This window comes from Taudactylus pleione, unplaced genomic scaffold, assembly GCF_031769625.1.
Source record: "Taudactylus pleione unplaced genomic scaffold, aTauple2 ptg000309l, whole genome shotgun sequence".
Lineage (NCBI taxonomy): Eukaryota > Metazoa > Chordata > Amphibia > Anura > Myobatrachidae > Taudactylus > Taudactylus pleione.
The window spans coordinates 11,359,726-11,375,876 of record NW_028284710.1 but is presented as its reverse complement, the minus strand read 5'-3'; the positions used below and the strand labels follow the sequence as shown (position 1 = coordinate 11,375,876).

At 37.4% G+C, this 16,151-nt stretch overlaps 1 protein-coding gene across 1 annotated transcript in view; it reads left to right on the top strand.

Annotated features, from left to right (window-relative positions):
* Positions 1–16,151, top strand: part of ADCY2 (adenylate cyclase 2) — a 1,382,785-nt gene that overhangs the window by 1,238,767 nt on the left and 127,867 nt on the right. Inside the window, exon 20 of the mRNA XM_088442287.1 lies at positions 12,631–12,789. Coding sequence (XP_088298413.1) covers positions 12,631–12,789 — 159 coding nt within the window. The remainder of the gene's footprint in view (positions 1–12,630; positions 12,790–16,151) is intronic.

Here is a 16,151-nt window from a genome sequence, read left to right as displayed (position 1 = left end):
CATGGTGCCGAGTATAGGTATTAATACTCGCACTTACAGATATCATGTAAGCCAAATTTAGTAATATAAAGATATATATAAAAAATATAAAGCAACTATAGTTTGTATTTCTAGGATCAGATAGAACTGCTATCCATAATAATCCCAAGGAAAATAAATGCTAACAATATCATAAAAAGGGACTGTAATTGATATATTCAAGAGGAAGACAAGGAGGTCAATTAGGAAGAAGAAAAGTAAGATGGGACTCCCCATCCCCCAGCAGATACTTAACTTGCAACCAGAAGCAATAACTGACAGCCTTAGAATTATCAATCTTTCTAATCACTCTCTTACAATAACAGAGAATATTGTAACAGAGTTGTAATGTTCTTAGCAAAGGCCTGTCTTTCTCGCCTACAATGAACTTTAATAGTTTTCGCTGGGAAAAGGATCTGAAATTATTTAGTCGGAAACTTCTTTTAAAGAAATATTTTTCAGTAAATCAAGAATCACCATCAACACAAACTGAGATAACTGAAATGGAACAACTGGCATTGGAAGCGCTTGAGGAATAACAAACAGACTCAGAACCTGGGACTAGTACAACATACCAGAGGCCACAATGTAAGAAAAAATCTACCTTTTTTCCATCTGAGTCTATTTGCCCGGAGGTAAAAATTTTCTCTAACCTAGTCTCTAGAGACTTAGATAAATACACACAAAGAGATGGTCGCATAGGAGGAATGACAACTTGACTAGGGAAGAGAGAGAAGCCTTGAAAAATATTAAGACATGGCAGGATGTGATTTATTAAACCCTCAGATAAGGGGGGTAATGTTGTTATCTGGCCCAAAGAACAATACATCAAAGAAGTGTATAAACAATTACTGCAAGAATTGTGTTACCAACAGATGCTTTTGAACCCCTTGGAAGTCTTTAAAGATATCCTGAAAAGAATAATCAATAAAGCAAGGAATGAAGGAATAATCACAAGGATCGAATATGATTACCTATGGACAGAGTACCCAAGAGTGGCTACTTTTTATCTGTTACCAAAAATACACAAGGACAGTGTAAACCCATCTTGATGACCCATCGTGTCTGGCATAGGGAGTTTATCAGAGGGAGCAAGTAAATTTATCGATCTACATCTTAGGCATTTTGCCTTAATACTCCCATCATATATAAGGGATACATCTGATGTATTAAGGAAGCTACATGATGTGAGACTGGAAGAGGGACAACTACTGGTGAGTCTGGATATAGAGGCTCTGTATACAAGCATCGACCATACACTAGGAATCCAAGCGGTTGAATATTTTCTCAACATGGAAGGACATGAAAAAGAATTTAGTGAATTTATTTTACAACTACTATATTTTGTATTGCATCATAACTTTTTCACTTTTGATGACAAATTCTTTATTCAGACCAGAGGAACCGCTATAGGTTCAGCTTGCGCTCCCACCTATGCCAATCTGTATTTGGGCTGGTGGGAGCGTGAACATGTCTTCTATGATGGGAATGAGAATTTCTCACAACATGTGGTCGCTTGGTATCGATACATAGATGACATCATAATGATCTGGGATGGCGACAAGACCCATTTATTGGACTTTATCCATAAATTGATAACAATAATATCAACTTAAGACTTACACATGAGATTAGTGAGTCTTCAGTTTCCTTTTTGGACTTGAGGGTCTACAGAAACCCAGAAGGACTACTTGAAACAGACTTATTCAGGAAAAGTACGGCCACGAATAGTGTACTCTACCAAATAAGCTCTCACTTCCCACCAAAGATAGAGAATATCCCCAAAGGAGAATTTTTACTATTACGATGCAATTGTTCTGATTCAGAGACTTTTAAACAACAATGTGGAGAACTTGCATTAAGACTGAAACAACGTGGATACAGCCACAGATGTATCAAGAAAGCCAAGTCAACTATCCTTACAACCAATAGGGAATCCCTCATTTTTGAAACTACTACTAAAAGTAAAGACAAGGAGGAGATTGTAAGATTTGTTGGAGAGGTATCAAAGCCAATATTCAAAAACATTGGCACATCCTGGATCTGGATAAAGACTTAACAAAGGTTGTGGGGGACAATGTATCTGTGAGCTGGAGAAGATCTCCAAATTTAAGAGACCAACTAACACAAAGTCATTTCAGACATATGATGCCAAGACCATCTAAACTTAAGGGTTCGTTTCCGTGTGGCTCGTGCTAAGCCTGCCTTTTTATGATTAAAAAGAAGGAAGTGACAGACAAGTATGGAAGTAACATGGAAATTATGGATTACATCAATTGCAGAACAAAGGGTGTGATCTACTGCATAACATGTGATTGCGATATGAAGAATATAGGCATGACAATGAGGATGCTTAAAGAACGCATATTAGAGCATGTTGGGAATGTAAGAAATGCTGCCTCAGATATTAGCAAATTTAAACAACTGACTGTGGTAGCAAAGCATTTCTATCACAAACACAAAGGAGACCTTAAAAATCTTAAAGCCTTTGGTCTGGAACAAGTACGGCTTGGGATAAGAGGAGGAGACATCACAAAAGAACTTTTGAGACGTGAGAGTTTCTGGACCTTTAGATTGGGAGCACTCTCCCCGGGGGGACTTAATGAATATATCAATTACAGTCCCTTTTTATGATATTGTTAGCATTTATTTTCCTTGGGATTATTATGGATAGCAGTTCTAACTGATCCTAGAAATACAAACTATAGTTGCTTTATATTTTTTATATATATCTTTATATTACTAAATTTGGCTTACATGATATCTGTAAGTGCGAGTATTAATACCTATACTCAGCACCATGCCATAGATTAGGAAATGCAGGACATACCTACAGCCATTCCACACTGGTCATGCCCAATCTCATCGGATCTTGGAAGCTATGCAGTGATGGGCCTGGTTAGTACTTGGATAGTAGACCACCTGGAGGTACCAGGTGCTGAAAGGATAGATGCATATGACCAGCTTCATTAAGTGCAGGATACTGGAGGCACAATTTTGGCATGGATGAATACTCATATCAAATGTTACACACTTGAGGCACATATAGTATGGAGATATAGGACATTTATTATGATATTTGTTTTATATTCTTTCATGTAATATTGTTTTTCCTATTAGGGATTTAGACGCTGTACATTTAAGCCATGTTATAGGATTGTATTAGTCATACGATATCCGGATCATTTCAACTATTTACAGGTTATACAAAATAGATTTTTACTTGGCTATTAACGCTATCTGCTTATATACTGTTTGCCGACAACCTATGCAGTGGGTTTTACTCTTGCATTAATAGTACATGTTTTGTCCTCTTGTCTATTGATTATATGACGATTTTGAGACTACTATCCAATTAATATGTATCCCATTTTTTCTTTGATTTAATCAAATGATATATCCACAAAAGATCTGATTATCCAGTGGTAGGCATACCATAGGAACTAATATGCTTACGAATGATGTTTGTTTTCTTTGTTTTTCCTTCTAAATTGTTATTGTTATTTGTATCAATATATTTTTATTTATTTGATTTTATTTTATTTACTGTATCTATTATTATAATTTTCTTGATGATTCCTATGACTTTTTCTTGTAAATCCTTTCCTATAACTTACTAGGAAGCTTTATCAAATAACATATAACTCCAGTTTTCTTTATTTAAATTTGAGTCTTTATTGATAGAACAACGATGGTCATCAGAACAGATGAAAGTGATTAGCGGCTAATTAAAACTTGGTATAGGTTCCCCACGATGGTCTTCACTCAGGTGTGATCAAGCCCTGGCGAAACATATGTCACCTGACCACTAACGGGATGGACGGTCGGAAGCGGCCAGGCACCTTCCTGTAGCGTGGTGTGGAGGGTTATTCCCGCTGCTGTTGCCGTGTTCCCCGATCCAACTATATAGCAGGCAGACGACTGATAGCGGCAAGGTACCTTCCTAGTGTGCAGTGTGGAGGGACATTCCCGCTGCCGATGCCGCGTCCCCCGATGCCTGGGACTTATGTACATGCCTGAATGCCTGGTGGAAGGACCGGACTTAGTCTGGGTTATGGCGTGAGGTGAGATCCCTCACTGATGCTGTTGTGGCCTCCTTAGTCTGTATATTCCATGCACACAGGCAGTGATGATTGGAATGCAATAGTGGATGCAGTGTCTAACAGAGACTCAACATAAGATAAGTTGCAAACTGTATCTCATTATTATTTATGGGTAGCCTCTCTTTTCTTACCATACGATTCAATTTGTTATACTGTCTCAATTTGTTATACTGTTCAATTTCAATGTGTGATATGTATTGATACAAGTTGTCATAAATTGGAATATTACTGACACAGCTATAGATGAAAGATACTTCTTTAAAGAGTGTGTGCTTATATGAGAGGTAGATACCTTTTTGGTATTGTAGTATCTCTGTCCTCAAAGAAATTTTGTTTCCCTCCCTTCTTTTTCATCTTTATATAGGGACATATTAACAACAAGCCTTGTATCAATTTTGTTTATATCATTGACAAGGGTGAGACACCAAGTGTACAGATAATTAGGTATACATGTCATCCTGACTTTATATTACTGCATCCATAGAAATATTGAGTTTTGCTACCAACAAGAGTCAGTGTGAATGTGTGTGCTTAGGAAAGTAAGATAATCAATAGATATCCTTTATACTAGATCATTGAAAAGAAGGAGGTACTGCGCTGCTGTGGACTATCTAATTAAATATACTTGACTGATTTAAAGAAGTGCTTGAGCCTCTCTGATTAATAATTAAATATTTAGTAACATACAATAAAAATACAACATCTATATGCAGCTTCTATTATAATAAGATGACATTAATGTCTTGATTGCAACAACTCGTGTGACCATTCAAATAATTTGCGAAATACAATGTCTCCACTAAAATTCTTGGATCCTTTAGTAGTGAATTGATAAAATTGATACTTGTATGCTCACCACCGCTCTCACATATACGCTGAAAGTATCTGGTAACACTCTTGTAAATGGTGCCTGGATGTTACTTGTAGTGCGCCGGAGCTCGTTGGGATCAGTGTGCAGCACCGCTACCAAATACACCTGGATCTTTGGTGGTGGTCTGGTACAATTCACCCGTCCTTAGTGGTGTGCCGGAGCTCGCCGACAAGTGTCGTGCGGCTGTGTTGAAGTCCCTCAGCCCGGTGTGGGAGCAAACAGTGTGGCCGTGAGTGACTCTTGGTACACTGAGGCGGACGGAGACCACAGGTGTTCGGCGTCCATCCGACACCTGATGGTATAGAGCGGTATCCTTCTTTCTCTGCCGCAATGGATTGACTGCAGGTGTCCCGTCTGAGCTAACAGCTGCTGCAAAGTTCAATCTGATCCGGAGCTCGTATGCCAGAGCGCAAAACAGTGTGACCAGCGGTGAAGTAAGGCAACAATGGGAGAGTTGTAGTTCACAGCTTACAATGGAAAGTTAACCCCTTTGATGCGTTTCGCTCCCCTCTTGGAGCTTTTTCAAGATAGGGGTATTCAGCTCTCATCCCTCCTTTAAATAGGATTGACAATTAGTCAAATAGATTCAGCTGCATTCATTAATTAGCTTTTGCAATAGTTCAGAGAGGCTCAAAAAACTTACTTGTTCTATTGGTATTAACCCTTAAGACCCAATTCATATATTAACCATACAGTCTAACACTTTCTTCTTTAATTATATAGGTACTCATAACTACTTTCTTTAATAATAATAGCAATAGTATGCAATTAATCTATGATACAAGCATAAACATACAGAAACATATACACATATATAAGTGAACATATCTCTATCATTCTTTATATATATTCAGTACTTTTTTTTTTTTTTTATTATTATTATTTATTATTAATAACTTTTTTGTACAGACAGAAATCTCCTCATTAAATCTACCCTCCTTTAGTATTCCACATATATTATTCTAGTGTATATTTAACAATTTTATATATATTAAGTATTCTTATGTAAATACATTATACATTTTATCGTTATTAGATTAGTAAATTCTTATGATTTTAATTTCTGCCAACCAACAATAGCCATATAGTTTCAAAAAATTCCTAGATCCTATAATAAACTATATAATCATTCCTTTCATTTTATGTCTATCCATCTCAGTAACGATATATTCTCCTAAAACCCTACACATTAAAAATAATATATAAAAAATCACATAAAATAAAAACACATATCAGATCCAAACATATGCCTCTTCATATCAATCCCAGTTAACCTATTTGTTCCTTGTTGTTTTATTATTTTCCAATTCGCAATAAGCATCTTATTTATTCATGGACTCATTTGAGCTCCATGAAAATCATGAGGACTGGGTAAACTAAAGGGGGGAAAGGGAGAAGGGAGAGGGGGAGAAGGGGAAATGTGAATGTAAGTCCTGATGGAGGAGACTGGAAGGAACCTCTTGGGATGTGGGACCTGTGGCGACATTGTCCACTCACAGTATGCCACTTCCCAAAACATATAACATTCCCCCTACATAGAAAACAGGAATCCAATTGAAATTCCATAGTACATAGTACATCAAAGGAGTTGTTAGTCCAGACAAGAATAATCTAAAGCTATATTCAAACCCCTGGGTTGAAGTGTATCCAATTTGAGGATCCAAGAGGATTCCCCTAGACAAAGTTTCCTGAATCTATCTCCCCCTCTGGTGGTTCCTTCAAAATGTTCAACTATTGTCAACTTCAATCCCAATGGGTCGCTTTTGTGTTTCAGAGCAAAGTGTCTGGACACACTGTGACTCTGCAGTCCCTTGAGAATATTGCGTCTATGCTCTCTGAATCTAACTTTGATGGTTCTGGTAGTTCTACCCACATATTGTAAGTTACATGGGCATTCGAGAACATAAACGCAATAAACCGACTCACAATTCAAAAATTGCACAATGGGATAGATTTGTGCATTTGAACTGGATACTACTTGGGTGCATTTGTTGGAGACGAACCTACATGTGAGACATACCCCTCTATTGCATCTATAACACCCAGATGGTCTAGAACTCAGCCACGATTTGTCTGTTGTTGTTTTTTTCAATGGCCTCAGTTTGCTAGGAGCCAAAATATTTTTTATGTTCTGGTTCTTTTTGAAAATAATATTTGGATTCTCCTGTATACATTGTCCTAAGATTGGATCTTGTTTCAGTATACTATAGTTGGCTTTAATTATTTATCTAATTTGGCCAGATTTCTCATTAAACTTAGAAATAAATGGAATAAATTCCCTATCTCTAGATTGTACCATGTTTGTCTTCTTTACATTACAGTTTTTCTCTTTAGTCTGAAGCTCATATTGATTCTTTTGTTTAGGGCCCTGTACTCCAAGTATTTCAGATCTAGATAGGGACAATGCATATCTTTTGGCTTCTTCTAAGAGAACCACAGGTCCCACATCCCAAGAGGTTCCTTCCAGTCTTCTCCATCAGGACTTACATTCACATTTCCCCTTCTCCCCCTATCCCTTCTCCCTTTCCCCCCTTTAGTTTACCCAGTCCTCATGATTTTCATGGAGCTCAAATGAGTCCATGAATAAATAAGATGCTTATTGTGAATTGGAAAATAATAAAACAACAAGGAACAAATAGGTTAACTGGGATTGATATGAAGAGGCATATGTTTGGATCTGGTATGTGTTTTTATTTTATGTGATTTTTTATATATTATTTTTAATGTGTAGGGTTTTAGGAGAATATATCGTTACTGAGATGGATAGACATAAAATGAAAGGAATGATTATATAGTTTATTATAGGATCTAGGAATTTTTTGAAACTATATGGCTATTGTTGGTTGGCAGAAATTAAAATCATAAGAATTTACTAATCTAATAACGATAAAATGTATAATGTATTTACATAAGAATACTTAATATATATAAAATTGTTAAATATACACTAGAATAATATATGTGGAATGCTAAAGGAGGGTAGATTTAATGAGGAGATTTCTGTCTGTACAAAAAAGTTTTTAATTAATAAATAAATAAAAAATAAAAAAAAGTACTGAATATATATAAAGAATGATAGAGATATGTTCACTTATATATGTGTATATGTTTCTGTATGTTTATGCTTGTATCATAGATTAATTGCATACTATTGCTATTATTATTAAAGAAAGTAGTTATGAGTACCTATATAATTAAAGAAGAAAGTGTTAGACTGTATGGTTAATATATGAATTGGGTCTTAAGGGTTAATACCAATAGAACAAGTAAGTTTTTTGAGCCTCTCTGAACTATTGCAAAAGCTAATTAATGAATGCAGCTGAATCTATTTGACTAATTGTCAATCCTATTTAAAGGAGGGATGAGAGCTGAATACCCCTATCTTGAAAAAGCTCCAAGAGGGGAGCGAAATGCGTCGAAGGGGTTAACTTTCCATTGTAAGCTGTGACCTACAACTCTCCCATTGTTGCCTTACTTCACTGCTGGTCACACTGTTTTGCGCTCTGGCATACGAGCTCCGGATCAGATTGAACTTTGCAGCAGCTGTTAGCTCAGACGGGACACCTGCAGTCAATCCATTGCGGCAGAGAAAGAAGGATACCACTCTATACCATCAGGTGTCGGATGGACGCCGATCACCTGTGGTCTCCGTCCGCCTCAGTGTACCAAGAGTCACTCACGGCCACACTGTTTGCTGCCACACCGGGCTGAGGGACTTCAACACAGCCGCACGACACTTGTCGGCGAGCTCCGGCACACCATTAAGGACGGGTGAATTGTACCAGACCACCACCAAAGATCCAGGTGTATTTGGGAGCGGTGCTGCACACTGATCCCAACGAGCTCCGGCGCACTACAAGTAACATCCAGGCACCATTTACAAGAGTGTTACCTGATACTTTCAGCGTATATGTGAGAGCGGTGGTGAGCATACAAGTATCAATTTTATCAATTCACTACTAAAGGATCCAAGAATTTTAGTGGAGACATTGTATTTCGCTAATTATTTGAATGGTCACACGAGTTGTTGCAATCAAGACATTAATGTCATCTTATTATAATAGAAGCTGCATATAGATGTTGTATTTTTATTGTATACTAAATATTTAATTATTAATCAGAGAGGCTCAAGCACTTCTTTAAATCAATCAAGTATATTTAATTAGATAGTCCACAGCAGCGCAGTACCTCCTTCTTTTCTTCTTTATTCACTTGGTGAAGTTTTTTGTCAGACCAGCAACTGACATATAGGTTTTTGCAGCGCTGTGTACATCAGTTTTTGACCAACTGAATTAGGAGTATTGTATTATTCTACAACACATTAGTGTTCTATTGAGCGCCAGGATAACTGAGGGTGTCTAGATGACCCACCTCAGTCATTTTTATACTATATCATTATAGACAAATTGGATTATAAGCTATAATATATTATTTTGTCTATCAAATATTTGCATGGATTGATCACAAACTATTAACACATCAGGGTTATCGGACCTTGTATAGGATATATTTTTCCTGGATAATATTCTCCTTATTGAATAAGGTTTATATATGTATGTTTTGTACTGTGTATGTTTGTGTGTCTTGTTCTCGATTTTTTAAGTGTAATTTCTTAAAAGTTAATTTTTAATTAGATCATCTATCTTACTTAAAAAAGTGCCCCCAAAAAGAGTCTTCTTTTGTCTCTTGGTCTATTTTGAGACTGGCACAGGACACAGGAGAAATAATCATAGCATACAGGTACTGCAGAACGAGGTAAGACTAGCTAAAAGTCAGGCTTCTGAGCACAGGGACAAACACCCCGGAAGTCAGACAATATCATTGGCAGGAAATGTAGGGCTGTCTGTAATTTATCAGAAGCAGGGACCAATCAGTGCAATCCTTTGAGAAAGCCTCTCTAATCTGAGCTCTGCACATAAACTGACAGGCAGGAATGCAGTGATGAGCTGCAAAGATACAGACAGAGTTCCAGCTGCCTGCAACCAGAACTGGGATCGAAGCATGATGCAGCATCCCAGTTGTCTAATACGGCTGGGACCTGCCTCCAAGATGATCCACTGCTGTGTATAATAACACACATGAACCACACCTTTGTGAAAGTCTTTGCTTTTAATATGTTTGGTATATCTCATTTACCAAGGTTTTCATTTCTCTGTCCTTTCCTGTACATGAAGTTAGATATTACTATATGAATGTAGAATAGTTAACCAGCACAACCACACCATATGAAATGTACAAAAAGCAAATATACATAGTATAAAATATAAAAAAAAATAAGCTCCACAGTTCTCATCTTGAAGCCAGAAAAGAAATAGTGGATCCTAGAATCCTTCCCACTAAGGATTCAATTAGAGGCAAAAAGCTGTGATCAGCGGTTTTCTCCTGTTTCTGAAGTATTGCCCTATTCAATTCCAGGATGTTTTTGCCTAGGCGAAAACTCCATAGGCAAAAAAAGTTTCTCCATCAAAATGCATGAGAAAAAAAGTGTAAAATCTATATTCTGGGGTACAAATGTTGGGACTTGGTTCAGAACCCTTTGGACACCCCCCCTAATGACTAATTAGGCAAAAAAATATATCTAAATTCATCCCAAAAAAGACATGTCATTTTTGGAGTGAAAAAGTAAAAAGTGTTGGAAAATGGGTCTAAAGTACTGGGATAGGTATTTTGGGGTGCTGTATGGATGGGGCAGGTGTTTTTAGGATTGCAGGTGGCTGCAGCAGGTGTATTTTTAAAAAAAAATCTGCACTTTATAGACACCAAAATATACTAGTACCCATTTTAATGTACCCCCAAATAACTACAGCAATTATTTTCCCTCAAACAAAAAAATATTTCCATAATTTTTCCACACTTATGCAAATATGCATATAACAGCCCTTTGACTCAATTTAAGAACCCTAATTACTTTTATTAGGGTTATTAATACACTTCTATATTGATTCCCTAGGTGAGTTAGGCTTTATTGGGGGTACAGACTGATTGCCCCCCAAAAAACTGACCTTTTTGCTAGTTCTGCTATTCGCTGCATTCGCCAATATACGTTTTCGCCTGTTTTTACAATGGAAGAGGGTGAAAAGCGGGTGCGCGCATTGAGTAAGCAGGCAAAAACTTTGCCTCAAAAAACGTGCATGAGGTGCAAACATCGCACTTTTCGCCGATCTCGGCTTTTCGCAGCTAATTGAATCCGGCCCTAAGGAGGAGATTCAATTAAACACAGAAGCTGACGAAGTCTGTTTTGGTGGCTTACACACATTAACTACACAAGGCCGATTCCTATGGTGATGCACACAGAATCTGCCTACCGTAGTAGCTAGTAGCTGGAAAAACATGTGGCGTGGCGTGAGCTGCAGCCGGCAACTCTCGTTGAATATATATATACACATTATATATGGTAAAGAAAAGACATGCGCCTCATAATGTAATATGTTTAGTTACAAAAAGTTATATGTATATAATGGTAATATTAAGCAGTGTACCAAAGATATATAAATAAGTGCTAATCTGTCAAATTAGTAGATTAAATTCTTCTCCAGGGAAAGTACTGTTTCAAGGTTTCTGTTCTCCAGGTTCAACCATAGGTGTTATATGATTCGATAGTATTCAGGTTGGAAAAGTAAATATAAACAATAGTGTGATACCCCACTCCTTTACCCTATTTTTCTCAGGTATGTGCAAATAAAGTGCTGAGTACAGAGGTTCCCAAATGGGGACCTCAAGGCACCCCAACATTTCAGGCTTTATAGATATCCATGGTTAAGCACAGGTGGTTAAATCAAATTAACTGAGGTACTAATTAAGTCACCTGTGGTCAAGCATGGATATCTCTAACATCTGAACTGTTTGGGTGCATTGAGGACTGCGTTTGGGAACCTCTGGCTGAGTATAAAGTTTTTCTGTGTACCAGATGGATAATCTTTGAGTCTTGTCAGTTTAGCTGTAAATTATTGCTTTCTACATACATACAATACATAGGATTCATAGTAATAGGCTTTTCAAATTCATAATTCATTGTTTGACTGTAGATTTACAAGAAAAAAAACACTGAAAATGCTGCATTCATAAGTATTCAACCCCTGCAGACTAGTACTTGGTAGAACCACCTTTTGCTGCAATAACAGCTTTAAGTCTGCTTTGGGTAAGTTACTGTGCTACCTAGTTTGCACACTGTTTGGGAGTTATTTTTGCCCATTCTTCCCTGCAGACTTGCTCTAGGTTGTGCAGGTTGGTTGGATTATGCCTGTGGACTGCAATTCTCAAATAATGACACAGATTCCCTAATGGATTAAGATGTGGATTTTGACCATTGTAGAACAGCAAATGTATAACTATCTGCTTTTTTTGTTCAGTGCAGGTGTAAGCACATGCAACTCTGAATATGCCCTTATGTGATCAATATTTATATAAACAATCTTTAGACAAAAATACCTGCTATTGTACTATGACACAGCAGAACAAGAGAATTGGCAAGGAGGTATACTGTATACTATCTGTACAGTATGTTGTAATTGTGGATTTTTGCACAATCTTTCAGTTTAAAGGGAATAAGTTGTGTTTTAATCATATTTTCTTTGTAAGTTTGGATAATTGTGGGACAAGATGCCTATTGTTTTTTTACTTCTGTTCCTCTTGTAACAGAATGAATATTACTGTAGGTTAGACTTCTTGTGGAAGAACAAATTCAAAAAAGAACGGGAAGAAATTGAGACTATGGAGAACCTAAATCGCGTACTTCTGGAAAATGTGCTTCCTGCTCATGTGGCTGAACACTTCCTAGCACGAAACCTAAAAAATGAGGTACGCATATCTATCTTGTTTGGAAAGATTAGGTAAGCCAAATATTGAATTTCTGCTTTGTTTTACAGCCTTATGGTGCATACACACGGTCAGATTTTTCATCAGATTTGAACGATAACGATTTTAAAAATCGTTCAATCGTTCAAATCTGATGAAAAAATCATTCATGTGTACAAGCAACGATGGACGATGAACGATGTGCGTTCACGTTTCTTAGAGAACGATATCTGACATCTGACATGTTTGCAGTCAGATTTGTCAGATATCGTCCTTTTTCTTCAGATATCGTTGAAATCGTTGAGTAAATCATTAGCAAAATCGTTCAAATCGTTCAAATCGTTTGAAAAACAAAAATCGTTGAAATCGTTCAAATGATATCGTTCAAAAGAAAAATCTGACCGTGTGTATATGCTCCATTACTTAGTTAACTAAATTTCCACGTTTTGTTTTCTTTAAGCATCTAGGTGAAATGTAATTTTCATATTTATTTCAAATTATGTTTATCATTAAATATTTCATTATTTGTAAATAATATTTAATTTCTTACTGTTTTTTTCTGACTATACCATAGAGTTTCTTTGAGTATTTTTTCATTCATAGGGGGTCAATTCAATTACCCGCAAGTCCCCTTGCGACAAGAGTAAAAGCGGCTATATGCAGCACTTATGGTACTTCCAGACTCGTAGATTTTTGTTCACAGCCCCATATGCTGCATATTAAAATCCAACAGTCCGAAGTGAGATTGGGCCGTGAAGAGGGTGAGTTGCCGTGCCATTGGTGGCATTGTCACGCCATTACAACACCAGTATGTGGCTGATTGAATTGACCCCTTTATGTGTTTGTTTTCAAAATCATTACAACATATTGTACAGTAACTTGATTTGTGCATAAAATAAGACATTAGGGACTGCAGAAACAATAGATTCTAAAAATGAAAATTAGACATTAAAGCTTATAGTCATGGGAGCTCGAGTACTTCCCAGTCTGTATGCAAAATGAGACGTATCTGCATTTTGCACCTCTTGACATGTAGAGAGATTAGTTTGGGGTAGGTAAGGGGTAGACTCACATAGTTCGAGTATAGTAAGGGCTTGTCAGAGGCGTAACTAGGTATTACGCAATGGTGAATAATGTATAAAACACATGTAACTGACATGCAAAATGGGCCCCCTCAGCTCTGGGCCCCATAGCAGCTGAACCCCTTGCACCTATGGTAGTTACGTCCATATTAATGCGCCTTATGTAGTATATAGAGATCTAGCAATTAGAAATAAGAGAACTCTTTTTGCTGTGGCACTCTTAACATTTGTTAAAACTTAACTTTTTTTTTTAATTATAGGACTCACAAATCCAACAAACATAAATAAATTACAATCACAGTAAATGGTGGTTCATAGTACCAGGTTGAGTCTCCGATATCCAAAATGCTTGGGACCAGGGGAATTTTGGATAATGGAATATTCTGTATTTTGGAATAATTGCATACCATAATGAAATATCTTGGGAATGGGGCCCAAATATGCACACAGAATGCATTTATGTGTTATATACACCATATACACACAGCTTGCAGGTCATTTTATACAATATTTTCAATAATTTTGTGGCTCAAACAAAGTTTGTGTACATACATAAAATTCAGTTATGTTTCATATACACCTTATACACACAGCCTGAAGGTAATTTTATACAATATTTGTAATAATATGTGCCTTACATAAAGTTGTGTACATTGAACCATCAAAAATCAAAGGTTTCATTTTTTCAGTCAAGCCCAAAAAATTCTGTATTTCGGAATATTCCGTATTTCAGAATATTTGGATATGAGAGACTCAACCTGTAGTATTATATCACAGGAGCCATCCAAGGGCTACAGAACTTGTTATTGCAGAAAAATAATATTTAATGTGTCATGAGCCTATTGGCTACAAAGAATATCGAGCAATCCTGCGATTTGGAAACACAGATCTGCTGGTCGGAAATTCCAACCGGCGGCCATCGATGTTCCGTGATCCGTCGGAGGATCAGTGAAATTCTGCATGTTAAATGTCACCAATGTGCAAATAACAATTATATTTTGATCGTGATCGGCAAATCAGTGAAATCCAGTATAAGAGACATAGAGGTCAATCCAATTCAACACGATGTACTCGCTGGTGTGAGTCATCATGACTATGGGCACACTTGAAGGCAGCCCGAATTCGCATAAAAGCAAATATAAACCAGCAAAAAAACATTCCCCATTCTTATGGTTATTAAAAACAAAAGACCCACAGATCAGCTTAAGAGTGTAACATTGAGTCCAATAACTGTATATAAGAAAAGAAATGGTAAACAGGATTGTGTCTTTACCTGAGAGCCAAATGTCTGAAGCTGTCAGATGTGCACGAAGCTGGGGGGAGGGGGGGCATGGAGCTGAAGAGAGCAAGTAAAAGTGTGTAAATAGGAGAGGGGAGGTAAGTGGTAGGTGTTGGAAATGAGAGCAGATAGGTATAATGAAATGGGCATGTAATAGTGATAAAAGCAGCACAAAGTAAACTAGATGGTTAGTTGGCTGCCTGTCATGTGTATACTTGGAAAAAAGGAAAACAAGCAGAAAAAAATTAGGAGGTACTGTAGAAGGAATTAAAGAAACAGCCTAGCACCTAGAGTTAAAACAGATAAAAATATCCAGAAAACATGTCCTAAACAAAATATATATAAATATATATATATATATATATGTATATATATATATATATATATATATACTGTATAACCAGAAAACGTCATATTAAATGTGTTTAACACACAGGTTCTCAAACTCGGTCCTACTGGAACAAACAGTGCATGTTTTCCAGGTCTCCTCTCAGAATCACAAGTGAAATAATTAGTTCCAACGGTGGAACTTTTAAAATGTGTCAATGACTAATGAATACACCTGTGCACCTGCTGGATGACCTGGAAAACATGAACTGTGTGGGGTCCTGAGGACAGAGGCCCTGATTCAGAGCCGGACACTCTGAAAGAGCGTTCGCTCTGAATCTGGGCGTTTTCTTTTTTTTTTTGGTGCGGCCCCCTGGTCACCCACAGCTACTGCGAGCGACCAGGATAATGGTTGCGATGGTCAAGACCATCGCGACCATCGGGGCTTGCGATGAGACCCTTGTGGTAGGGTCTCGTGGCCGCAAGCCCCAGAGAGCCTCTGCCTCTAATAGAGCCGGAAGCTCTCCCACTGACATCACTGGTGATGTCAGTGGGGCCGCCCACAAACGGCAGGCGTTCGCATGGGAACGCCTCCGTTTGTGAAGCCACCCCCCCACCATACCAACATCGACAACCGCCCCTTTTGTAGTGAGCCACGGAGCGAGAGAAGAGCACAC